Source organism: Oncorhynchus masou, chromosome 20 (assembly GCF_036934945.1).
Source record: "Oncorhynchus masou masou isolate Uvic2021 chromosome 20, UVic_Omas_1.1, whole genome shotgun sequence".
NCBI classification, from domain to species: Eukaryota; Metazoa; Chordata; class Actinopteri; order Salmoniformes; family Salmonidae; genus Oncorhynchus; species Oncorhynchus masou.
Genome location: NC_088231.1, coordinates 25,664,702 through 25,691,932, shown reverse-complemented (window position 1 = coordinate 25,691,932; position 27,231 = coordinate 25,664,702). Strand labels below are relative to the sequence as shown.

Genomic DNA, 27,231 nt, shown 5'->3' with positions numbered 1-27,231 from the left:
AGGAGGAGAGGAGAGACAGAATGACACGAGGAGGAGAGGAGAGACAGAATGACACGAGGAGAAGAGGAGAGACAGAATGACACGAGGAGGAGAGACAGAATGACACGAGGAGGAGAGACAGAATGACACGAGGAGGAGAAACAGAATGACACGAGGAGGAGAGACAGAATGACACGAGGAGAGGAGAGACAGAATGACACGAGGAGGAGAGGAGAGACAGAATGACACGAGGAGGAGAGGAGAGACAGAATGACACGAGGAGAGGAGAGACAGAATGACACGAGGAGGAGAGGAGAGACAGAATGACAAGAGGAGGAGAGGAGAGACAGAATGACACGAGGAGGAGAGACAGAAAGACACGAGGAGGAGAGACAGAATGACACGAAGAGGAGAGGAGAGACAGAATGACACGAGGAGGAGAGGAGAGACAGAATGACACGAGGAGAAGAGACAGAATGACACGAGGAGAAGAGGAGAGACAGAATGACAAGAGGAGGAGAGACAGAATGACACGAGGAGGAGAGGAGAGACAGAATGACACGAGGAGGAGAGGAGAGACAGAATGACAAGAGGAGCAGAGACAGAATGACACGAGGAGAAGAGGAGAGACAGAATGACAAGAGGAGGAGAGGAGAGACAGAATGACAAGAGGAGGAGAGGAGAGACAGAATGACACGAGGAGGAGAGGAGAGACAGAATGACACGAGGAGAAGAGGAGAGACAGAATGACACGAGGAGGAGAGACAGAATGACACGAGGAGGAGAGGAGAGACAGAATGACACGAAGAGGAGAGGAGAGACAGAATGACACGAGGAGGAGAGACAGAATGACACGAGGAGGAGAGACAGAATGACAAGAGGAGGAGAGACAGAATGACACGAAGAGGAGAGGAGAGACAGAATGACACGAAGAGGAGAGGAGAGACAGAATGACACGAGGAGGAGAGGAGAGACAGAATGACAAGAGGAGGAGAGGAGAGACAGAATGACACGAGGAGGAGAGACAGAATGACACGAGGAGGAGAGGAGAGACAGAATGACACGAGGAGGAGAGACAGAATGACACGAGGAGGAGAGGAGAGACAGAATGACACGAGGAGGAGAGACAGAATGACACGAGGAGGAGAGACAGAATGACACGAGGAGGAGAGGAGAGACAGAATGACACGAGGAGGAGAGGAGAGACAGAATGACACGAGGAGGAGAGGAGAGACAGAATGACACGAGGAGGAGAGACAGAATGACACGAGGAGGAGAGGAGAGACAGAATGACACGAGGAGGAGAGACAGAATGACACGAGGAGGAGAGGAGAGACAGAATGACACGAGGAGGAGAGACAGAATGACACGAGGAGGAGAGGAGAGACAGAATGACAAGAGGAGGAGAGGAGAGACAGAATGACACGAGGAGGAGAGACAGAATGACACGAGGAGGAGAGGAGAGACAGAATGACACGAGGAGGAAAGGAGAGACAGAATGACAAGAGGAGGAGAGGAGAGACAGAATGACAAGAGGAGGAGAGGAGAGACAGAATGACACGAGGAGGAGAGGAGAGACAGAATGACAAGAGGAGGAGAGACAGAATGACACGAGGAGGAGAGGAGAGACAGAATGACACGAGGAGGAGAGGAGAGACAGAATGACACGAGGAGAAGAGGAGAGACAGAATGACACGAGGAGGAGAGACAGAATGACACGAGGAGGAGAGACAGAATGACACGAGGAGGAGAAACAGAATGACACGAGGAGGAGAGACAGAATGACACGAGGAGAGGAGAGACAGAATGACACGAGGAGGAGAGGAGAGACAGAATGACACGAGGAGGAGAGGAGAGACAGAATGACACGAGGAGGAGAGGAGAGACAGAATGACACGAGGAGAGGAGAGACAGAATGACACGAGGAGGAGAGGAGAGACAGAATGACAAGAGGAGGAGAGACAGAATGACACGAGGAGGAGAGACAGAATGACACGAAGAGGAGAGGAGAGACAGAATGACACGAGGAGGAGAGGAGAGACAGAATGACACGAGGAGAAGAGACAGAATGACACGAGGAGAAGAGGAGAGACAGAATGACAAGAGGAGGAGAGACAGAATGACACGAGGAGGAGAGGAGAGACAGAATGACACGAGGAGGAGAGGAGAGACAGAATGACAAGAGGAGCAGAGACAGAATGACACGAGGAGAAGAGGAGAGACAGAATGACAAGAGGAGGAGAGGAGAGACAGAATGACAAGAGGAGGAGAGGAGAGACAGAATGACACGAGGAGGAGAGGAGAGACAGAATGACACGAGGAGAAGAGGAGAGACAGAATGACACGAGGAGGAGAGACAGAATGACACGAGGAGGAGAGGAGAGACAGAATGACACGAAGAGGAGAGGAGAGACAGAATGACACGAAGAGGAGAGGAGAGACAGAATGACACGAGGAGGAGAGACAGAATGACACGAGGAGGAGAGACAGAATGACAAGAGGAGGAGAGACAGAATGACACGAAGAGGAGAGGAGAGACAGAATGACACGTAGAGGAGAGGAGAGACAGAATGACACGAGGAGGAGAGACAGAATGACACGAGGAGGAGAGGAGAGACAGAATGACAAGAGGAGGAGAGGAGAGACAGAATGACACGAGGAGGAGAGACAGAATGACACGAGGAGGAGAGGAGAGACAGAATGACACGAGGAGGAGAGACAGAATGACACGAGGAGGAGAGGAGAGACAGAATGACACGAGGAGGAGAGACAGAATGACACGAGGAGGAGAGGAGAGACAGAATGACACGAGGAGGAGAGGAGAGACAGAATGACACGAGGAGGAGAGGAGAGACAGAATGACACGAGGAGGAGAGGAGAGACAGAATGACACGAGGAGGAGAGACAGAATGACACGAAGAGGAGAGACAGAATGACACGAGGAGAGGAGAGGAGAGACAGAATGACACGAGGAGGAGAGACAGAATGACACGAGGAGGAGAGACAGAATGACACGAGGAGGAGAGGAGAGACAGAATGACACGAGGAGGAGAGACAGAATGACACGAAGAGGAGAGGAGAGACAGAATGACACGAGGAGAGGAGAGGAGAGACAGAATGACACGAGGAGGAGAGACAGAATGACACGAGGAGGAGAGGAGAGACAGAATGACACGAAGAGGAGAGGAGAGACAGAATGACACGAAGAGGAGAGGAGAGACAGAATGACACGAAGAGGAGAGGAGAGACAGAATGACACGAAGAGGAGAGGAGAGACAGAATGACACGAGGAGGAGAGACAGAATGACACGAGGAGGAGAGACAGAATGACAAGAGGAGGAGAGGAGAGACAGAATGACACGAGGAGGAGAGGAGAGACAGAATGACACGAGGAGGAGAGGAGAGACAGAATGACAAGAGGAGGAGAGGAGAGACAGAATGACACGAGGAGGAGAGGAGAGACAGAATGACACGAGGAGGAGAGGAGAGACAGAATGACAAGAGGAGGAGAGGAGAGACAGAATGACACGAGGAGGAGAGGAGAGACAGAATGACACGAGGAGGAGAGACAGAATGACACGAGGAGAAGAGGAGAGACAGAATGACAAGAGGAGGAGAGGAGAGACAGAATGACACGAGGAGGAGAGGAGAGACAGAATGACACGAGGAGAAGAGGAGAGACAGAATGACACGAGGAGGAGAGACAGAATGACACGAGGAGAAGAGACAGAATGACACGAGGAGAAGAGGAGAGACAGAATGACAAGAGGAGGAGAGACAGAATGACACGAGGAGGAGAGGAGAGACAGAATGACAAGAGGAGGAGAGGAGAGACAGAATGACAAGAGGAGGAGAGACAGAATGACACGAGGAGAAGAGGAGAGACAGAATGACAAGAGGAGGAGAGACAGAATGACACGAGGAGAAGAGGAGAGACAGAATGACAAGAGGAGGAGAGACAGAATGACACGAGGAGGAGAGGAGAGACAGAATGACAAGAGGAGGAGAGGAGAGACAGAATGACAAGAGGAGGAGAGGAGAGACAGAATGACAAGAGGAGCAGAGACAGAATGACACGAGGAGAAGAGGAGAGACAGAATGACAAGAGGAGGAGAGACAGAATGACACGAGGAGAAGATATAGAAGGTTCCGTACCCCCTGGGAAGCTGTACCACAGAGCTCCATTGATGATGCCTCCACTCCGGATGAAGGACGCTCCACACCTAGAATATACAATATATAGGCCATGTAACAGGGGGTAATATAATCGTTCATAATTATAGCCAGGAATATAATCACCTCTCTGTGTTGTTGTCGGCCATGCTGGCGTGAGAGTCTGCGTATGTCCGTGCCAGCTGCTTAAATGCCTGTAGAGAGGAACACAGTCACACTCTTCAACATGGCATTTTCTGGCCTGGGAACAGAAGAAGTTTTCACCAATGACATAAACTAGGTGTAGAACAGGGTACCTGTTGGTCACGTTTTGGACAAGTACTTGTTGGTCAGGTGTGGAACAGGGTACCTGTTGGTCAGGTTTAGAACAGGGTACCTGTTGGTCAGGTTTAGGACAGGTACTTGTTGGTCAGGTGTGGAACAGGGTACCTGTTGGTCAGGTTTAGGACAGGTACTTGTGGTCAGGTGTAGAACACGTACCTGTTGGTCAGGTGTAGAACAGGGTACCTGTTGGTCAGGTGTAGAACAGGGTACCTGTTGGTCAGGTTTAGGAAAGGTACCTGTTGGTCAGGTGTAGGACAGGTACATGTTGGTCAGGTGGAGGAAAGGACAGGTTACCTGTTGGTCAGGTTGAGGACAGGACAGGGTACCTGTTCATCAGGTGTAGGACAGGACAGGGTACCTGTTGGTCAGGTTTAGGACAGGTACTTGTTGGTCAGGTGTGGAACAGGGTACCTGTTGGTCAGGTTTAGGACAGGTACTTGTGGTCAGGTGTAGAACACGTACCTGTTGGTCAGGTGTAGAACAGGGTACCTGTTGGTCAGGTGTAGAACAGGGTACCTGTTGGTCAGGTTTAGGAAAGGTACCTGTTGGTCAGGTGTAGGACAGGTACATGTTGGTCAGGTGGAGGAAAGGACAGGTTACCTGTTGGTCAGGTTGAGGACAGGACAGGACACCTGTTCATCAAGTGTAGGACAGGGTACCTGTTGGTCAGGTGTACTACAGGACAGGGCACCTGTTTGTCCGGTGTAGGACAGGACAGGGCACCTGTTGGTCAGGTGTAGGACAGGACAAGGTACCTGTCCATCAGGTGTAGGACAGGACAGGGTACCTGTTCATCAGGTTTTGGACAGGACAGAGTACCTGTTGGTCCGGTGTATTACAGGACAGAGTACCTGTTGGTCCGGTGTATTACAGGACAGAGTACCTGTTGGTCCAGTGTATTACAGGACAGGGTACCTGTTGGTCCGGTGTATTACAGGACAGAGTACCTGTTGGTCCGGTGTATTACAGGACAGAGTACCTGTTGGTCCGGTGTATTACAGGACAGAGTACCTGTTGGTCAGGTGTAGGACAGGACAGGGTACCTGTTCATCAGGTTTTGGACAGGACAGAGTACCTGTTGGTCCGGTGTATTACAGGACAGAGTACCTGTTGGTCCGGTGTATTACAGGACAGGGTACCTGTTGGTCCGGTGTATTACAGGACAGAGTACCTGTTGGTCCGGTGTATTACAGGACAGAGTACCTGTTGGTCCGGTGTATTACAGGACAGAGTACCTGTTGGTCAGGTGTAGGACAGGACAGGGTACCTGTTCATCAGGTTTTGGACAGGACAGAGTACCTGTTGGTCCGGTGTATTACAGGACAGGGTACCTGTTGGTCAGGTGTAGGACAGGGTACCTGTTGGTCAGGTTTACGAAAGGTACCTGTTGGTCAGGTGTAGGACAGGTACATGTTGGTCAGGTGGAGGAAAGGACAGGTTACCTGTTGGTCAGGTTGAGGACAGGACAGGGTACCTGTTTTTCAGGTTTAGGACAGGACACCTGTTCATCAAGTGTAGGACAGGGTACCTGTTGGTCAGGTGTACTACAGGACAGGGTACCTGTTGGTCCGGTGTAGGACAGGACAGGGCACCTGTTTGTCCGGTGTAGGACAGGACAGGGCACCTGTTGGTCAGGTGTAGGACAGGACAAGGTACCTGTCCATCAGGTGTAGGACAGGACAGGGTACCTGTTCATCAGGTTTTGGACAGGACAGAGTACCTGTTGGTCCGGTGTATTACACGACAGGGTACCTGTTGGTCAGGTGTAGGACAGGGTACATGTTGGTCAGGTGTATTACAGGACAGGGTACATGTTGGTCAGGTGTATTACAGGACAGAGTACCTGTTGGTCCGGTGTATTACAGGACAGAGTACCTGTTGGTCCAGTGTATTACAGGACAGAGTACCTGTTGGTCCGGTGTATTACAGGACAGGGTACCTGTTGGTCCGGTGTATTACAGGACAGGGTACCTGTTGGTCCGGTGTATTACAGGACAGAGTACCTGTTGGTCCGGTGTATTACAGGACAGAGTACCTGTTGGTCCGGTGTATTACAGGACAGAGTACCTGTTGGTCCGGTGTATTACAGGACAGAGTACCTGTTGGTCCAGTGTATTACAGGACAGAGTACCTGTTGGTCCGGTGTATTACAGGACAGGGTACCTGTTGGTCCGGTGTATTACAGGACAGGGTACCTGTTGGTCCGGTGTATTACAGGACAGAGTACCTGTTGGTCCGGTGTATTACAGGACAGAGTACCTGTTGGTCCGGTGTATTACAGGACAGAGTACCTGTTGGTCAGGTGTAGGACAGGACAGGTTACCTGTTCATCAGGTTTTGGACAGGACAGAGTACCTGTTGGTCCGGTGTATTACAGGACAGAGTACCTGTTGGTCCGGTGTATTACAGGACAGAGTACCTGTTGGTCCAGTGTATTACATGACAGGGTACCTGTTGGTCCGGTGTATTACAGGACAGAGTACCTGTTGGTCCGGTGTATTACAGGACAGAGTACCTGTTGGTCCGGTGTATTACAGGACAGAGTACCTGTTGGTCAGGTGTAGGACAGGACAGGGTACCTGTTCATCAGGTTTTGGACAGGACAGAGTACCTGTTGGTCCGGTGTATTACAGGACAGGGTACCTGTTGGTCAGGTGTAGGACAGGGTACCTGTTGGTCAGGTTTACGAAAGGTACCTGTTGGTCAGGTGTAGGACAGGTACATGTTGGTCAGGTGGAGGAAAGGACAGGTTACCTGTTTTTCAGGTTTAGGACAGGACACCTGTTCATCAAGTGTAGGACAGGGTACCTGTTGGTCAGGTGTACTACAGGACAGGGTACCTGTTGGTCCGGTGTAGGACAGGACAGGGCACCTGTTTGTCCGGTGTAGGACAGGACAGGGCACCTGTTGGTCAGGTGTAGGACAGGACAAGGTACCTGTCCATCAGGTGTAGGACAGGACAGGGTACCTGTTCATCAGGTTTTGGACAGGACAGAGTACCTGTTGGTCCGGTGTATTACAGGACAGGGTACCTGTTGGTCAGGTGTAGGACAGGGTACCTGTTGGTCCGGTGTATTACAGGACAGGGTACCTGTTGGTCCGGTGTATTACAGGACAGAGTACCTGTTGGTCCGGTGTATTACAGGACAGAGTACCTGTTGGTCCGGTGTATTACAGGACAGAGTACCTGTTGGTCAGGTGTAGGACAGGACAGGGTACCTGTTCATCAGGTTTTGGACAGGACAGAGTACCTGTTGGTCCGGTGTATTACAGGACAGGGTACCTGTTGGTCAGGTGTAGGACAGGGTACATGTTGGTCAGGTGTATTACAGGACAGTGTACCTGTTGGTCAGGTGGAGGACAGGACAGGGTACCTGTTCATCAGGTGTAGGACAGTGTACCTGTTGGTCAGGTGGAGGACAGGACAGGGTACCTGTTCATTAGGTGTAGGACAGTGTACCTGTTGGTCAGGTGTAGGACAGGACAGGGTACCTGTTCATCAGGTGTATTACAGGACAGGGTACCTGTTCATCAGGTGTAGGGGAGAACAGGGTACCTGTTCATCAGGTGTAGGGGAGAACATCCTCTCTTCATGGAGGTGTCTAGAGAAGTCAAAGGGATAAGAGATCACCAGCTCTCCGCCATGGAGGCTCGCAGACTGGACAAACGGCACAGACCTGATCCACTTCATCACTGCATAGGTCTCTGAAGCTATCTGAGAGAGGAGAGGGGGGAGGAGGAGAGGAGAGGAGGAGAGGAGAGGAGAGGAGAGGAGAGGAGAGGAGAGGAGAGGAGAGGAGAGGAGAGGAGAGGAGAGGAGAGGAGAGGAGAGGAGAGGAGAATTACACATATCCCTTACAAAACTGGTTTTGTCTAAAACTCTGGACACCCCTAGAACATATCTTACCAAAACAGTAGGAATGTCCTATACCTCACCAAAACAGTAGGAATGTCCTGTACCTTACCAAAACAGTAGGAATGCCCTGTACCTCACCAAAACAGTAGGAATGCCCTGTACCATACCAAAACAGTAGGAATGTCCTGTACCTCACCAAAACAGTAGGAATGTCCTGTACCTCACCAAAACAGTAGGAATGTCCTGTACCTCACCAAAACAGTAGGAATGTCCTGTACCTCACCAAAACAGTAGGAATGTCCTGTACCTCACCAAAACAGTAGGAATGTGCTGTACCTCACCAAAACAGTAGGAATGTCCTGTACCTCACCAAAACAGTAGGAATGTCCTATACCTTACCAAAACAGTAGGAATGTGCTGTACCTCACCAAAACAGTAGGAATGTCCTGTACCTCACCAAAACAGTAGGAATGTCTTGTACCTCACCAAAACAGTAGGAATGCCCTGTACCTCACCAAAACAGTAGGAATGTGCTGTACAGTAGGAATGTCCTGTACCTCACCAAAACAGTAGGAATGCCCTGTACCTCACCAAAACAGTAGGAATGTCCTGTACCTCACCAAAACAGTAGGAATGTGCTGTACCTCACCAAAACAGTAGGAATGCCCTGTACCTTACCAAAACAGTAGGAATGTCCTGTACCTCACCAAAACAGTAGGAATGTCCTGTACCTCACCAAAACAGTAGGAATGCCCTGTACCTCACCAAAACAGTAGGAATGTGCTGTACCATACCAAAACAGTAGGAATGCCCTGTACAGTAGGAATGCCCTGTACAGTAGGAATGCCCTGTACCTCACCAAAACAGTAGGACTGTCCTGTACAGTAGGAATGCCCTGTACCTCACCAAAACAGTAGGAATGTGCTGTACCATACCAAAACAGTAGGAATGCCCTGTACCTCACCAAAACAGTAGGAATGTGCTGTACCTCACCAAAACAGTAGGAATGTCCTGTACCTCACCAAAACAGTAGGAATGCCCTGTACCATACCAAAACAGTAGGAATGCCCTGTACCTCACCAAAACAGTAGGAATGTGCTGTACCTCACCAAAACAGTAGGAATATCCTGTACAGTAGGAATGCCCTGTACCATACTAAAACAGTAGGAATGCCCTGTACCTCACCAAAACAGTAGGAATGTGCTGTACCATACCAAAACAGTAGGAATGCCCTGTACAGTAGGAATGCCCTGTACCTCACCAAAACAGTAGGAATGTGCTGTACCATACCAAAACAGTAGGAATGCCCTGTACCTCACCAAAACAGTAGGAATGCCCTGTACCTCACCAAAACAGTAGGAATGTCCTGTACCTCACCAAAACAGTAGGAATATCCTGTACAGTAGGAATGCCCTGTACCATACCAAAACAGTAGGAATGCCCTGTACCTCACCAAAACAGTAGGAATGTCCTGTACCTCACCAAAACAGTAGGAATGCCCTATACCTCACCAAAACAGTAGGAATGCCCTGTACCTCACCAAAACAGTAGGAATGTCCTGTACCTCACCAAAACAGTAGGAATGTCCAGTACCTCACCAAAACAGTAGGAATGTCCTATACCTCACCAAAACAGTAGGAATGTCCTGTACCTCACCAAAACAGTAGGAATGCCCTGTACCTCACCAAAACAGTAGGAATGTCCTGTACCTCACCAAAACAGTAGGAATGTCCTGTACCTCACCAAAACAGTAGGAATGTCCTGTACCTCACCAAAACAGTAGGAATGTCCTGTACTTTCCCACATCAACAGAAGGCTAAGTTCCCATACCATCGGAGAGGTACCTCCACCTGAGGGACTTGCTATCGAGACGCTAGTGACATCACTCATGTGTACACACCTCTCCGATGTCCTCACTGGCGCCATCCCGCTACCGACACCAGTGTAGCGAGATGTTGATATTACATACCTTACCAAACCAGTAAGAGTCTGGGATGGGGATGTGGTCTGTGCGGAAGCGTTTGATCCTGCGATTCCGGTAGAGGATAGACGTAAGGTCAGGAAAGTTCCGGTTCAAGTCTAGGTTCTGAGCGTTGGTGCGACCCACCGTCCAACCGTTGAGCTCGTGACCCTACACCAACACACACAGAGGGTAAAGGTCGTGACCCTACACAAACACACAGATGTAGAAACACACACAGAGGGTAAAGGTCGTGACCCTACACAAACACACAGATGTAGAAACACACACAGAGGATAAAGGTCATGACCCTAGACATGGTTCAACACCCCACGACCCTGCAGGAGCGTGACGGGAGGAGTGAAGAGTGAAGCATCATGGGTAATGGGAAGACATGGGAAGTCATGTCGGTTAGAAGAATGTGATTGGATAGGATGACTATCAGAGGTCAGGAGTGTTTTGTTGACCATGTGACCCAGAAGAGGGCCCAGAGATTTTCCCAGTCACGTCACATGATCGTTCCCTATACAGGGAGTAGTTTAGGGACAGACTATGTAATCCGCCTGGAGAGAACAAGCTGTCCATTAAACATATATTTTTTTTATTAAAACCTTTATTTTACTAGGCAAGTCAGTGACGAACAAATTCTTATTTAAAACGACGGCCTACACCGTCCGAACCCGGACGACGCTGGGCCAATTGTGCGCCGCCCTATGGGATTCCTCATCACAGCCGGCCGGTTGTGATACAGCCTGGATATCGAACCAGGGTGTGTGTAGTGACAGGACATGCTGTTTGTGTGAAGAAGAAATCCCTCGGTAGTTTGAAAACATGATGATAAAGACAATAGAGCTTCCCACTGCCAGCTGTTGGGGAAAACAATAACTAGACGTTCTATCTTTAAAAAATATATATATATATTATTTGTTATTTTAAGAAAAACGTTTTGAGATTCCGAGCAGTGTTACTTCTTCGACCTTAAACACAGTTACTAAAAAATAAAATGGCACCGCGTTTCCATGACAACAGTCTAATCGACTGCTCTTGCTGATTGGTTAAGGACACTTTCACTCTGTCTCTCTGGTAGTGGGAGGGGCTGAACCAATAGGAGAGCTCAGGTAGATGATAGGCAGTTGGAAAAGGGGCAAGGCTTAGAAAGAGAGTGGCCCAACACATGCTCTCACAGAATTTCTATATAATGGAGAAGATAGGAGGCGTGGCTTCTTTATTTTTATATTCTTTCTATCTCTACGCGGCTGATTGGTTGGTCCCGGCTTCCATGTTTTTTTATTCATGATTTACTTCCTGGTTGTGGTGTGGTTGTTGTTCCGGGTCGTTGCTATCCTCTACCTCGGCGGCCGCCAGCTCATAACCGTCGGGGTTCATGGATGCCAGGATGTGGATGCGCGTGGTGTTCACGAGCGTCTGGATACGCTGGTTGCCAAGGAGATACTCGGAACACAGGTACTGGGCCAGGTAGAGCAGCAACTGACGACCCAGGACCTCGTTGCCATGCATGTTGCCAACCAGCTTGATCTCCGGTTCCACTGAGGAGGGGGAGATGGGAGAGGGAGAGAAGGGGGAGGGAGAGGGAGAGACGGGGAGGGAGAGGGAGAGACGGGGGAGGGAGAGGGAGAGACGGGGGAGGGAGAGACGGGGGAGGGAGAGGGAGAGACGGGGGAGGGAGAGGGAGAGACGGGGGAGGGAGAGGGAGAGACGGGGGAGGGAGAGACGGGGGAGGGAGAGGGAGAGACGGGGGAGGGAGAGACGGGGGAGGGAGAGGGAGAGACGGGGGAGGGAGAGGGAGAGACGGGGGAGGGAGAGGGAGAGACGGGGGAGGGAGAGGGAGAGACGGGGGAGGGAGAGGGAGAGACAGGAAAGGAATTGCTCAAGACAAAACCTGTGTCAAAGTTCATTTTAGAAGATGTCAACTAGCCCTGTACCAATAGGCTTTAATACACAGGAGGTCCTCAACTAGCCCTGTACCAATGGGCTTTAATACACAGGAGGTCCTCAACTAGCCCTGTACCAATAGGCTTTAAGACACAGGAGGTCCTCAACTAGCCCTGTACCAATAGGCTTTAAGACACAGGAGGTCCTCAACTAGCCCTGTACCAATAGGCTTTAATACACAGGAGGTCCTCAACTAGCCCTGTACCAATAGGCTTTAATACACAGGAGGTCCTCAACTAGCCCTGTACCAATAGGCTTTAAGACACAGGAGGTCCTCAACTAGCCCTGTACCAATAGGCTTTAATACACAGGAGGTCCTCAACTAGCCCTGTACCAATAGGCTTTAATACACAGGAGGTCCTCAACTAGCCCTGTACCAATAGGCTTTAAGACACGGGAGGTCCTCAACTAGCCCTGTACCAATAGGCTTTAAGACACAGGAGGTCCTCAACTAGCCCTGTACCAATAGGCTTTAATACACAGGAGGTCCTCAACTAGCCCTGTACCAATAGGCTTTAATAAACAGGAGGTCCTCAACTAGCCCTGTACCAATAGGCTTTAATACACAGGAGGTCCTCAACTAGCCCTGTACCAATAGGCTTTAATAAACAGGAGGTCCCCAACTAGCCCTGTACCAATAGGCTTTAATACACAGGAGGTCCTCAACTAGCCCTGTACCAATAGGCTTTAATAAACAGGAGGTCCTCAACTAGCCCTGTACCAATAGGCTTTAATACACAGGAGGTCCTCAACTAGCCCTGTACCAATAGGCTTTAATAAACAGGAGGTCCTCAACTAGCCCTGTACCAATAGGCTTTAATACACAGGAGGTCCTCAACTAGCCCTGTACCAATAGGCTTTAAGACACTGGAGGTCCTCAACTAGCCCTGTACCAATAGGCTTTAATACACAGGAGGTCCTCAACTAGCCCTGTACCAATAGGCTTTAAGACACTGGAGGTCCTCAACTAGCCCTGTACCAATAGGCTTTAAGACACGGGAGGTCCTCAACTAGCCCTGTACCAATAGGCTTTAATACACAGGAGGTCCTCAACTAGCCCTGTACCAATAGGCTTTAAGACACTGGAGGTCCTCAACTAGCCCTGTACCAATAGGCTTTAATACACAGGAGGTCCTCAACTAGCCCTGTACCAATAGGCTTTAATAAAAGGGAGGTCCTCAACTAGCCCTGTACCAATAGGCTTTAATACACAGGAGGTCCTCAACTAGCCCTGTACCAATAGGCTTTAATAAACAGGAGGTCCCCAACTAGCCCTGTACCAATAGGCTTTAATACACAGGAGGTCCTCAACTAGCCCTGTACCAATAGGCTTTAAGACACGGGAGGTCCTCAACTAGCCCTGTACCAATAGGCTTTAAGACACAGGAGGTCCTCAACTAGTCCTGTACCAATAGGCTTTAAGACACAGGAGGTCCTCAACTAGCCCTGTACCAATAGGCTTTAAGACACAGGAGGTCCTCAACTAGCCCTGTACCAATAGGGTTTAATAAACAGGAGGTCCTCAACTAGCCCTGTACCAATAGGCTTTAATACACAGGAGGTCCTCAACTAGCCCTGTACCAATAGGCTTTAAGACAAAGGAGGTCCTCAACTAGCCCTGTACCAATAGGCTTTAATACAAAGGAGGTCCTCAACTAGCCCTGTACCAATAGGCTTTAATAAACAGGAGGTCCTCAACTAGCCCTGTACCAATAGGCTTTAATAAACAGGAGGTCCTCAACTAGCCCTGTACCAATAGGCTTTAATACACAGGAGGTCCTCAACTAGCCCTGTACCAATGGGCTTTAAGACACAGGAGGTCCTCAACTAGCCCTGTACCAATAGGCTTTAATACAAAGGAGGTCCTCAACTAGCCCTGTACCAATAGGCTTTAATACAAAGGAGGTCCTCAACTAGTCCTGTACCAATAGGCTTTAATACACAGGAGGTCCTCAACTAGCCCTGTACCAATAGGCTTTAAGACACGGGAGGTCCTCAACTAGCCCTGTACCAATAGGCTTTAAGACACAGGAGGTCCTCAACTAGCCCTGTACCAATGGGCTCCCTAGCTCACTAGCCCCATTGCTGTTGCAGTTCAAACCCCAGAAATCACTCCTTCTTAAATGGTTAGACACTCACACAGTTCATGGCCTCCGGGGTTGTCTGTGAACTCTATGGCCAGGAGGTCTTTCCCCTCTGTGCTGCGTCCGATACTGTAGATATATAGATACACAGATCCGTACTGTAGATATATAGATACACAGATCAGTAATGTAGATATATAGATACACAGATCAGTACTGTAGATATATAGATACACAGATCGGTACTGTAGATATATAGATACACAGATCAGTACTGTAGATATATAGATACACAGATCAGTACTGTAGATATATAGATACACAGATCAGTACTGTAGATATATAGATACACAGATCCGTACTGTAGATATATTGATACACAGATCCGTACTGTAGATATATAGATACACAGATCAGTACTGTAGATATATAGATACACAGATCCGTACTGTAGATATATAGATACACAGATCGGTACTGTAGATATATAGATACACAGATCCGTACTGTAGATATATAGATACACAGATCGGTACTGTAGATATATAGAAACACAGATCCGTACTGTAGATATATAGATACACAGATCCGTACTGTAGATATATAGATACACAGATCAGTACTGTAGATATATAGATACACAGATCAGTACTGTAGATATATAGATACACAGATCAGTACTGTAGATATATAGAAACACAGATCCGTACTGTAGATATATAGATACACAGATCCGTACTGTAGATATATTGATACACAGATCGGTACTGTAGATATATAGATACACAGATCAGTACTGTAGATATATAGATACACAGATCCGTACTGTAGATATATAGATACACAGATCCGTACTGTAGATATATAGATACACAGATCCGTACTGTAGATATATAGATACACAGATCCGTACTGTAGATATATAGATACACAGATCTGTACTGTAGATATATAGATACACAGATCCGTACTGTAGATATATAGATACACAGATCCGTACTGTAGATATATAGATACACAGATCCGTACTGTAGATATATAGATACACAGATCCGTACTGTAGATATATAGATACACAGATCAGTACTGTAGATATATAGATACACAGATCGGTACTGTAGATATATAGGTACACAGATACACAGATCAGTAGTTTATTCATCCCTGAGGTTGTATTTCCTGTCCAAGTAAACAGCAGCAGACAACAGCCAGTACCTGTAGGTGCGGGAGATGTGAGAGCACTTGGCCGCAGTCCTCTTCAGAACGCTGTACATCTGGGCGTTGGAGTGGTACGTGAACTGAATGATGGTGGAGGGTTCGTCTGGAGACAGGTTGGAGAAAACCACTTCCTGTCTGGCTGAGAGGGCAAAGGAGGAGGGGGGGGGGGGATTAGCTGAATTGATCATAATTGGTTTTCTGAAACACATTTTAAAACTTGTGTTCCATCCACGGGACGGTTGAGCTAACGTAGACTAATGCGACTAGCATGAGGTTGTAAATAACTAAGAACATTTCCCAGGACATAGACATCTGATATTGGCAGAAAGATTAACAAGAATTTAAGCTTACTGCACTGTCCAATTTACATGAGCTAATACAGTGAAATAATACCATGCTATTGTTTGAAGAGAGTGCACAATTTTGATAATGAAAAGTTTTTATTAATAAACAAATTAGGCACATTTGGGCAGTCTTGATACATTTTGAACAGAAATGCAATTTTCAGGGTGGCAGGATATCCTAGTGGTTAGAGCGTTGGACTAGTAACCGGAAGGTTGCGAGTTCAAACCCCCAAGCTGACAAGGTACAAATCTGTCATTCTGCCCCTGAACAGGCAGTTAACCCACTGTCCCCAGGCCGTCATTGAAAATAAGAATTTGTTCTTAACTGACTTGCCTGGTTAAATAAAGGTAAAATAAAAAAAATAATACATTCATTGGATCAGTCTAAACTTTGCACATACACTAATGCCATCTCGTGGCCAAAATCTAAATTGCAGCCGGGCTGGAATAATACATTATGGCCTTTCTCTTGCAATTCAAAGATGATGGTACAAAAAAATTGTTGTTTTTTTCTTTGTATTGTCTTTTACCAGATCTACTGTGTTGTATTGAATGACATTCCTTTCACATTTCCATAAACTTGAAAGTGTTTCCTTTCAAATGATACCAAGAACATGCATATCCTTGTTTCAGGCCTGAGTTACAAGCAGTTAGATTTGGGGATGTTTTAGGCAAAAAAAAGGGGGGGGGGCGGACACACATTGAGATTGTCATGTTAAATTACATGGTAAGCTCTTTCAAATACATTTGTAATGTATTTAGGAACTAAAAATGCACTCCGTCCTAACTAGCTTTTCAGGTATTTGTGAATGCTAAGACAAGGTAGAATGTATGTTTGACGTGTTAAAATTCTATTTGTGTTACTGTACAGTAAAAACTCTTATTTTGTAAGACAGGGTAGAATGCGTGTTTAACATGTTAAAATTATATTTGTGTAACAGTACATTAAAAACTCTTATTTTGTAAGACAGGGTAGAATGCGTGTTTAACATGTTAAAATTCTATTTGTGTAACAGTACATTACAAACTCTTATTTTGTAAGACAGGGTAGAATGCATGTTCAACGTGTTAAAACTTCCTTGGGCTAGGGGCCAGTATTCTAGGGGGCAGTATTCTAGGGGGCAGTATTCTAGGGGCAGTATTCTAGGGGGCAGTATTCTCGGGGGCAGTATTCTCGGGGGCAGTATTCTCGGGGGCAGTATTCCAGGGGGCAGTATTTTAGTGGGCAGTATTCGGAAGTTTGGATGAATGAGGTACCCAAAGTAAACTGCCTGTTACTCAGGCCCAGAAGCTAGGATATGGATATAATTGGTGGTATTGGATAGAAAACACTCTAAAGTTTCAGAAACTGTTAAAGGCGAAAACCCGAGGAGAATCCATCTGGAATTTATTTTGGGGGGATGATGACATCATTTAAAATGGCTGTCTATGGGGAAAACAATGGAATACCTCCCAGATTGCAGTTCCTAGGGCTTCCAGTAGATGTCAACAGTTTTTAGAAAGAGATTCAGGCGTGTTTTTTGAAAAATGAGCTAGAATTTGTAGTTTTTTGAGTTGGCTCCCATTTTGGCTGTGGAGTTGTGGCGCGCGTCGGTGAGGGAAAGCATTTTGTTATTTATCTCCGGTGATGAACATACTATTCTCCGTCTTAAATTGTATCATTTATTTACATATTAGGGTACCTGAGGATTTATTAGAAACGTTGTTTGACCTGTTTGGACGAAATTTTGGGTTAATTTGTATGCATTTTGAATGAGGGTAACTGGTGGATTACTGAGTCAAGCGCGCCAACTAAACTGACATTTTTTTGGATATTAGAAAGGACTTTATCGAACAAAAGGACCATTTGTTATGTAGCTGGGACCCGTGTGATTGCAAACAGAGGAAGATCTTCAAAGGTAAGTGATTTGTTTTATCGCTATTTCTGACTTTCGTGATGCCTTTGCTTGTTTGGAAAATGTTGGTAATGCTTTTGTATGCATTTACATTTACATTTAAGTCATTTGGCAGACGCTCTTATCCAGAGCGACTTACAAATTGGTGAATTCACCTTATGACATCCAGTGGAACAGCCACTTTACAATAGTGCATCTAAATCATTTAAGGGGGGGTGAGAAGGATTACTTTATCCTATCCTAGGTATTCCTTAAAGAGGTGGGGTTTCAGGTGTCTCCGGAAGGTGGTGATTGACTCTGCTGTCCTGGCGTCACGACCCGTATGCGAGCCGGCTGTCCTCAGATAATAATCGCATAGTATGCTTTCGCCGTAACGCCTTTTTGAAATCTGACAAAGCGGCTGGATAAACAAGAGGTTAAGCTTTTAAACGATGTAAGACAATTGTATTTTCATGAATGTTTAATATTACGAATTTTGTATTTTGAATTTCGCGCTCAACAATTTCAACGGATATTGGACAGGTGGGACACTAACGTAGCTCAGTGCTTTTAAAAATGTAATTTGTGTTACAGTACAGTAAAAACTCTTATTGTGTACTTAATGTATATTCAACAAGTTATTTTTAACATGTACAATTCCGGGAGGGCTACCTCTTAACGGGGCCAACGGGTCGTGACAGCCTTCCTGTTCCCCGGCGAAGAATCGGTCACAGTCTAGGAAGTAAGGCCACGCCATGTCGATGCCCTCGAACGCGTGGCCACACCCCTTCCTCACTGCCTCACATGCACTGCGGCATGACTTTAGAAGAAGAAGGGCAAGAAGTTGAAGAAGGGAGAAGAAGGGGAAGAAGAAGAGGGAAGAAGAAGAAGAAGAAGAAGAAGAAGAAGAAGAAGGGGGAAGAAGAAGAAGAAGAAGAAGAAGAAGAAGGGGGAAGAAGAAGAAGAAGAAGAAGAAGAAGAAGAAGAAGGGGGAAGAAGAAGAAGTTGGAATATGAGGAGAAGAAGAATACTGTATTAATCCATATGAGATGGACACCCATCATGTATCCAACCCCTCCAGCACATACACCTTAACTGTTGTGGGGCTGGAACTAAATGTGCTAACTGGAACACACCTTAACTGTTGTGGGGCTGGAACTAAATGTGCTAACTGGAACACACCTTGACTGTTGTGGGGCTGGAACTAAATGTGCTAACTGGAACACACCTTGACTGTTGTGGGGCTGGAACTAAATGTGCTAACTGGAACACACCTTGACTGTTGTGGGGCTGGAACTAAATGTGCTAACTGGAACACACCTTGATGGGTGCTGGACTGGAACTAAATGTGCTAACTGGAACACACCTTGACTGTTGTGGGGCTGGAACTAAATGTGCTAACTGGAACACACCTTGACTGTTGTGGGGCTGGAACTAAATGTGATAACTGAGACACACCTTGATTGGTGCTGGGCTGGAACTAAATGTGCTAGCTGGGACACATCTTGACTGTTGTGGGGATGGAACTAAATGTGCTAGCTGGGACACATCTTGACTGTTGTGGGGATGGAACTAAATGTGCTAGCTGGGACACACCTTGACTGGTGCTGGGCTGGAACTAAACGTGCTAGCTGGGACACACCTTGACGGGTGCTGGGCTGGAACTAAACGTGCTAGCTGGGACACACCTTGACGGGTGCTGGGCTGGAACTAAACGTGCTAGCTGGGACACACCTTGACGGGTGCGGGGCTGGGTAGTTCTTGGCAGCGCGGGGCGAGTACGGAGCACCCCAGCAGACGGATGTCGGGGGAACACTCCCCATTGAGGAGACCGTGGATCACAGAGAGGAGGAGGTACTCAGGTCCAGACTCCACCTCGTGACGAGACTGTTGACCCAGGATGTTAGGGAAGATGGTCCTGGGGAGAGAGGATCAATTGGTTGATTGGTCAATCTGACGATCAGTCTGTTGAACAGTTAGTCAGTAGGTAAATCAATCAATCAATTAGTTAGTCAGTCAGTCTGTGAATCGGTCTGTCGATGAGTCAGTGAATCAATCGGTCAGGTAAATGAGAACATATTGGTAATGTTTTTTCTCAAACAAAGTTCTTCTCTTCCATTTCCATGTGGGAAATATCTTCACCCTAGGGTAAGGGAGGGAACCCCCTATGGGCCCTGGTCAAAAGTACTGCACTAAATAGTGTGGCATTTGGGATGCACATTTCTGTCTATAGTAAGGGAGGGTAACCTGAAGACTCACCTGGAGTAGTCCAGGTCGTTGCAGTAACCCAGGTTAATCTCTGAACACACTGCTGCTGTGGAGTGAGGAAGGAGGAGGGTTAGGAGTAAGAGGAGTAACCCAGGTTAATCTCTGAACACACGGCTGCTGTGGAGTGAGGAAGGAGGAGGGTTAGGAGTAAGAGGAGTAACCCAGGTTAATCTCTGAACACACTGCTGCTGTGGAGTGAGGAAGGAGGAGGGTTAGGAGTAAGAGGAGTAACCCAGGTTAATCTCTGAACACACTGCTGCTGTGGAGTGAGGAAGGAGGAGGGTTAGGAGTAAGAGGAGTAACCCAGGTTAATCTCTGAACACACGGCTGCTGTGGAGTGAGGAAGGAGGAGGGTTAGGAGTAAGAGGAGTAACCCAGGTTAATCTCTGAACACACTGCTGCTGTGGAGTGAGGAAGGAGGAGGGTTAGGAGTAAGAGGAGTAACCCAGGTTAATCTCTGAACACACTGCTGCTGTGGAGTGAGGAAGGAGGAGGGTTAGGAGTAAGAGGAGTAACCCAGGTTAATCTCTGAACACACGGCTGCTGTGGAGTGAGGAAGGAGGAGGGTTAGGAGTAAGAGGAGTAACCCAGGTTAATCTCTGAACACACTGCTGCTGTGGAGTGAGGAAGGAGGAGGGTTAGGAGTAAGAGGAGTAACCCAGGTTAATCTCTGAACACACTGCTGCTGTGGAGTGAGGAAGGAGGAGGGTTAGGAGTAAGAGGAGTAACCCAGGTTAATCTCTGAACACACTGCTGCTGTGGAACATTCAGATAGAAATATGTTATGTAGAACAAACATGCCTCTCTGACATGTCGAACAAGGAGTCATGTCGGCTGTAGTCATGGCATTTCTATCTGCATTGTTGGACGTTTGACAACTGAGCCTGGTCACACTTTATTGTCTACTTTGTTGATGTTACTATGATATAGGACTTACTCAAGACTTAAGGGACTTTACCCAGCTTGCAGCACATTTGGATCCTTGGAAGTTGTGGGAAAGTATGTTTTTGGTTTCTCATTCGTTCTGGGAACGAAGACATAAGTTTCCTGACATTTAAAATGGAAAGTTTTGCCTGTTCTTGGAACGTACATTTTTAGGTTGCAGGAAGGTCCTGGGAACGTTGCAGGGAGGTTCATTTTAAAAGGCTGATTGATCATTAGAAAACCTTTAGAAAAAAATTATGTTAGCACAGCTGAAAACTGTTGTCCTGATTAAAGAAGCAATAAAACTAGCCTTCTTTAAACTCATTGGGTATCTGGAGCATCAGCATTAGTGGGTTCGATTACAGGCTCAAAATGGCCAGAAACAAAGAACTTTCTTCTGAAACTCGTCGGTCTATTCTTGTTCTGAGAAATTAAGGCTATTCCATGCGGGAAATTGCCAAGAAACTCAAGATCTTACAACGCTGTGTACTACTCCCTTCACAGAAAATCGCAAACTGGTTCTAAACAGAATAGAGAGAGGAGTGGGAGGCCCGGTGCACAACTGAGCAAGAGGACAAATACATTAGTGTCTAGTTTGAGAAGCAGACACCTCACAGGTCCTCAACTGGCAGCTTCATTAAACATGCAAAACACCCGTTTCAACGTCAACAGTGAAGAGGCGACTCTGGGATGCTGGCCTTCTAGGCAGAGTTCCTCTGTCCAGTCTCAACGTCAACAGTGAAGAGGCGTCTCTGGGATGCTGGCCTTCTAGACAGAGTTCCTCTGTCCAGTCTCAACATCAACAGTGAATAGGAGACTCCAGGATGCTGGCCTTCTAGACAGAGTTCCTCTGTCCAGTCTCAACGTCAACAGTGAAGAGGAGACTCTGGGATGCTGGCCTTCTAGGCAGAGTTCCTCTGTCCAGTCTCAACGTCAACAGTGAAGAGGAGACTCTGGGATGCTGGCCTTCTAGGCAGAGTTCCTCTGTCCAGTCTCAACGTCAACAGTGAGAGGCGACTCCGGGATGCTGGCCTTCTAGGCAGAGTTCCTCTGTCCAGTCTCAACGTCAACAGTGAAGAGGAGACTCCGGGATGCTGGCCTTCTAGGCAGAGTTCCTCTGTCCAGTGTCTGCGTTCTTTTGCCCATCTTAATGTTTTATTTTTATTGGCCAGTCTGAGATATGGCTTTTTATTTGCAACTCTGCCTAGAATGTATGTTTTTAATTAATGTTCTCTGAACGTTACAAAGTTGTTGTTTTTTTAATCAACAATAGATATCTTTGTTATGTCTTGAAGTGATATCTATATAGCTGTATTTTACACCTTCCCAGACAGACAGATGACAGTACAGAACATCCCCCTACAGGGTCCGAACTAATGTTCCTGCCCTCTCTGAGACCACGGAGGTGTTCCAAACGGCATCCTACTCCCTATGGCCCCGGGGCAGAAGTAGTGCACTATATAGTGAACAGTCTGCCATTTGGGATCCTAGTCCCTATGGCCCCGGGGCAGAAGCTGTGCACTATATAGTGAACAGTCTGCCATTTGGGATCCTAGTCCCTATGGCCCCGGGGCAGAAGTAGTGCACTATATAGTGAACAGTCTGCCATTTGGGATCCTAGTCCCTATGGCCCCTGGGCAGAAGTAGTGCACTATATAGTGAACAGTCTGCCATTTGGGATCCTAGTCCCTATGGCCCCGGGGCAGAAGCTGTGCACTATATAGTGAACAGTCTGCCATTTGGGATCCTAGTCCCTATGGCCCCTGGGCAGAAGTAGTGCACTATATAGTGAACAGTCTGCCATTTGGGATCCTAGTCCCTATGGCCCCGGGGCAGAAGCTGTGCACTATATAGTGAAGAGTCTGCCATTTGGGATCCTAGTCCCTATGGCCCCTGGGCAGAAGCAGTGCACTATATAGTGAACAGTCTGCCATTTGGGATCCTACTCCCCATGGCCCCTGGGCAGAAGTAGTGCACTATATAGTGAACAGTCTGCCATTTGGGATGCACACAGACATCTATGTACAGGCATCTATGTACAGACATCTATGTACAGACATCTCTGTGCAGGCATCTCTGTACAGGCATCTCTGTACAGGCATCTATGTACAGGCATCTCTGTACAGGCATCTCTGTACAGGCATCTCTGTACAGGCATCTCTGTACAGGCATCTATGTACAGGCATCTATGTACAGGCATCTATGTACAGGCTTGTTCCATCCTGCTACATTTGCATGTAAAGGAATTTGAACCTGTTAAAGGTCACTGCCAAAAAACAACACACAGAATATATAGACGATAAACAGAATATAGAGACAATAAACAGAATACACAGACAATAAACAGAATATACAGACAGCCAATTAAAATAATATACAGACAACAAGCTGAGTACACAGGCAATCAACAGAATACACAGGCAATAAACATAATCTACAGACAAACAGAATCTTCAGACAAACAGAATCTACAGACAAACAGAATCTACAGACAAACAGAATCTACAGACAAACAGAATCTACAGACAAACAGAATCTACAGACAAACAGAATCTTCAGACAAACAGAATCTTCAGACAAACAGAATCTACAGACAAACAGAATCTACAGACAAACAGAATCTACAGACAAACAGAATCTTCAGACAAACAGAATCTACAGACAAGCAGAATCTACAGACAAACAGAATCTTCAGACAAACAGAATCTACAGACAAACAGAATCTACAGACAAACAGAATCTTCAGACAAACAGAATCTACAGACAAACAGAATCTACAGACAAACAGAATCTACAGACAAACAGAATCTTCAGACAAACAGAATCTACAGACAATAAACAGAATCTACTGACAATAAACAGAATCTACTGACAATAAACAGAATCTACTGACAATAAACAGAATATACAGACAGACAATTATCAGAATATACAGACAACAGACAGAATATACAGACAATTATCAGAATATACAGACATATACAGTTGAAGTCGGAAGTTTACATACACCTTAGCCAAATACCTTTACACTCAGTTTTCACAATTCCTGGCATTTAATCAGAGTCACTATTCCCCCTGTCTTAGGTCAGTTAGGATCACCACATTATTTTAAGAATGTGAAATGTCAGAATAATAGTAGAGAGAATAATTTATTTCAGCTTTATTTCTTCCATCACATTACCAGTGGGTCAGAAGTTTACATACACTCAATTAGTATTTGGTAGCATTGCCTTTAAATTGTTTAAAACTTGGGTCAAATGTTTTGGGTAGCCTTCCACAAGCTTCCCACAGTTGGGTGAATTTTGGCCCAATCCTCCTGACAGAGCTGGTGTAACTGAGTCAGGTTTGTAGGACTCCTTGCTCGCACACGCTTTTTCAGTTCTGCCAACACACCCTCTATAGGATTAAGGTCAGGGCTTTGTGATGGCCACTCCAATACCTTGACTTTGTCGTCCTTAAGCCATTTTGCCACAACTTTGGAAGTATGCTTGTTGTCATTGTCCATTTGGAGGACCCACTTGCGACCAAGCTTCAACTGATGTCTCGAGATGTTAGATCAATATATCCACATAATTTTACTTCTCATGATACCATCTATTTGGTGAAGTGCACCAGTCTCTCCTGGCGCATAGCACCCCCACAACATGATGTTGCCACCCCCATGCTTCACGGTGGGGATGGTTTCCTTCAGCTTACAAGCCTGCCCATTTTTCCTCCAAACATAACGATGGACATTATGGCCAAACAGTTATATTTTTGTTTCATCAGACCAGAGGACATTTCTCCAAAAGGTATGATCTTTGTCCCCATGTGCAGTTGCAAACCGAAGTCTGGCTTGTTTATGGCGGTTTTGGAGCAGTGGCTTCTTCCTTGCTGAGCGGCCTTTCAGGTTATGTCGATATAGGACTCGTTTTACTGTGGATATAGATACTTTTTTACCTGTTTCCTCCAGCATCTTCACAAGGTCCTTTGCTGTTGTTCTGGGATTGATTTGCACTTTTCACACCAAAGTACGTTCATCTCTAGGAGACAGAATGCGTCTCCTTCCTGAGCAGTATGACGGTTGCGTGGTCCCATGGTGTTTATACTTGCGTACTATTGTTTATACAGATGAACGTGGTACCTTCAGGCATTTGGAAATTGCTCCCAAGGATGAACCAGACTTGCGGAGGTCTGCAATTGTATTTCTGAGGACTTGGCTGATTTATTTTGATTTTCCCTTGATTTCAAGCAAAGAGGCACTGAGTTTGAAGGTAGGCCTTGAAATACATCCACAGGTACACCTCCAATTGACTCAAAGTATGGCAATTAGCCTATCAGAAGCTTCTAAAGCCATGACATAATTTTCTGAAATGTTCTGTTTAAAGGCTCAGTCAACTTAGTGTATGTAAATGTCTGACCCACTGAAATTGTGATACATTGAATTATAAGTGAAACAGACTGTCTGTAAACAATTGTTGGAAAAATGACTTGTGTCATGCACAAAGTAGGTATCCTAACCGACTTACCAAGACTATAGTTAGTTAACAAGAAATGTGTGGAGTGGTTGAAAAACGAGTTGTAATTTTAATTTAAAACTTTTACCTTTATTTAACCAGGCAAGTCAGTTAAGAACACATTCTTATTTTCAATGACGGCCTGGGAACAGTGGGTTAACTGCCTGTTCAGGGGCAGAACGACAGATTTGTACCTTGTCAGCTCGGGGGTTTGAACTCGCAACCTTCCGGTTACTAGTCCAACGCTCGAACCACTAGGCTACAACCTCAGTGTATGTAAACTTCCGACTCCAACTGTATATATGACGGGATCCCCTTTGCCTTACATTGTTTTCCTGACAGGAATATCTCCTACTATTTCCTGAGTACTTTATATTTTGCACATTGGTTTGGCCCTGTGGCTTTTTAATAATGAAGATATATGTTGAGCACAACAGTGCATGTGAAACTACCGACTTCAACTGTAGCTGTATTGACACAAATCCACATGTGGTATGTACACTATAAACACTGTAAGATCCAGTGTGGTATGTACACTATAAACACTAAGATCCAGTGTGGTATGTACACTATAAACACTAAGATCCAGTGTGGTATGTACACTATAAACACTAAGATCCAGTGTGGTATGTACACTATAAACACTAAGATCCAGTGTGGTATGTACACTATAAACACTGTAAGATCCAGTGTGGTATGTACACTATAAACACTAAGATCCAGTGTGGTATGTACACTATAAAAACTGTAAGATCCAGTGTGGTATGTACACTATAAACACTAAGATCCAGTGTGGTATGTACACTATAAACACTGTCAGATCCAGTGTGGTATGTACACTATAAACACTGTCAGATCCAGTGTGATATGTACACTATAAACACTGTCAGATCCAGTGTGGTATGTACACCATAAACACTAAGATCCAGTGTGGTATGTACACTATAAAAACTGTAAGATCCAGTGTGGTATGTACACTATAAACACTGTAAGATCCAGTGTGGTATGTACACTATAAACACTAAGATCCAGTGTGGTATGTACACTATAAACACTGTAAGATCCAGTGTGGTATGTACACTATAAACACTAAGATCCAGTGTGGTATGTACACTATAAACACTAAGATCCAGTGTGGTATGTACACTATAAACACTAAGATCCAGTGTGGTATGTACACTATAAACACTAAGATCCAGTGTGGTATGTACACTATAAACACTAAGATCTAGTGTGGTATGTACACTATAAACACTAAGATCCAGTGCACTGCTATACGGTTGACATGGACGATCATACCTAAGATATATTTTACAATTCATATTTACGTTGAATTTATTGTCTTATAAGAATAAAATAGGTTCAGTGAAACAACTTACGTTTTTCTTCATCTGGACCGTTGTTGCATCTTCCTGCAAAACACAAAACACATCACAATAGAAGTATGTGTAGCCTACTGCAGTGGTTCTCTAACCTCTCCTGGAGAACCCCAGACTGTATGTAACCTACTGCGGTGGTTCTCTAACCTCTCCCGGAGAACCCCCAGACTCTATGTAACCTACTGCGGTGGTTCTCTAACCTCTCCTGGAGAACCCCCAGACTGTATGTAGCCTACTGCAGTGGATATATAATCTCTTCCTGTAGAACCCCCAGACTCTATGTAACCTACTGCGGTGGTTCTCTAACCACTCCTGGAGAACCCCCAGACTCTATGTAACCTACTGTGGTGGTTCTCTAACCTCACCTGGAGAACCCCAGACTGTATGTAACCTACTGCG

General features: G+C 46.3%; 1 protein-coding gene across 3 annotated transcripts in view; it reads right to left on the bottom strand.

Moving 5' to 3' along the window:
* The window catches only part of LOC135507210 (carboxypeptidase Z-like), an 88,258-nt gene that overhangs the window by 53,537 nt on the left and 7,490 nt on the right, over positions 1-27,231 (bottom strand). The window contains exons 2-12 of one of the 3 annotated variants that reach the window (XM_064926800.1): positions 26,833-26,865; positions 20,025-20,076; positions 19,500-19,683; positions 18,438-18,585; positions 15,545-15,686; positions 14,385-14,458; positions 11,595-11,839; positions 10,302-10,463; positions 8,033-8,191; positions 4,279-4,346; positions 4,135-4,202 (exon numbers count right to left, since the gene is read on the bottom strand). In XM_064926800.1, the coding sequence (XP_064782872.1) occupies positions 4,135-4,202; positions 4,279-4,346; positions 8,033-8,191; positions 10,302-10,463; positions 11,595-11,839; positions 14,385-14,458; positions 15,545-15,686; positions 18,438-18,585; positions 19,500-19,683; positions 20,025-20,076; positions 26,833-26,865 (1,335 nt within the window). Of the gene's footprint in view, positions 1-4,134; positions 4,203-4,278; positions 4,347-8,032; positions 8,192-10,301; positions 10,464-11,594; positions 11,840-14,384; positions 14,459-15,544; positions 15,687-18,437; positions 18,586-19,499; positions 19,684-20,024; positions 20,080-26,832; positions 26,866-27,231 lie in introns of all 3 variants that reach the window. The other 2 variants (XM_064926799.1, XM_064926801.1) reach the window with 2 other exon arrangements.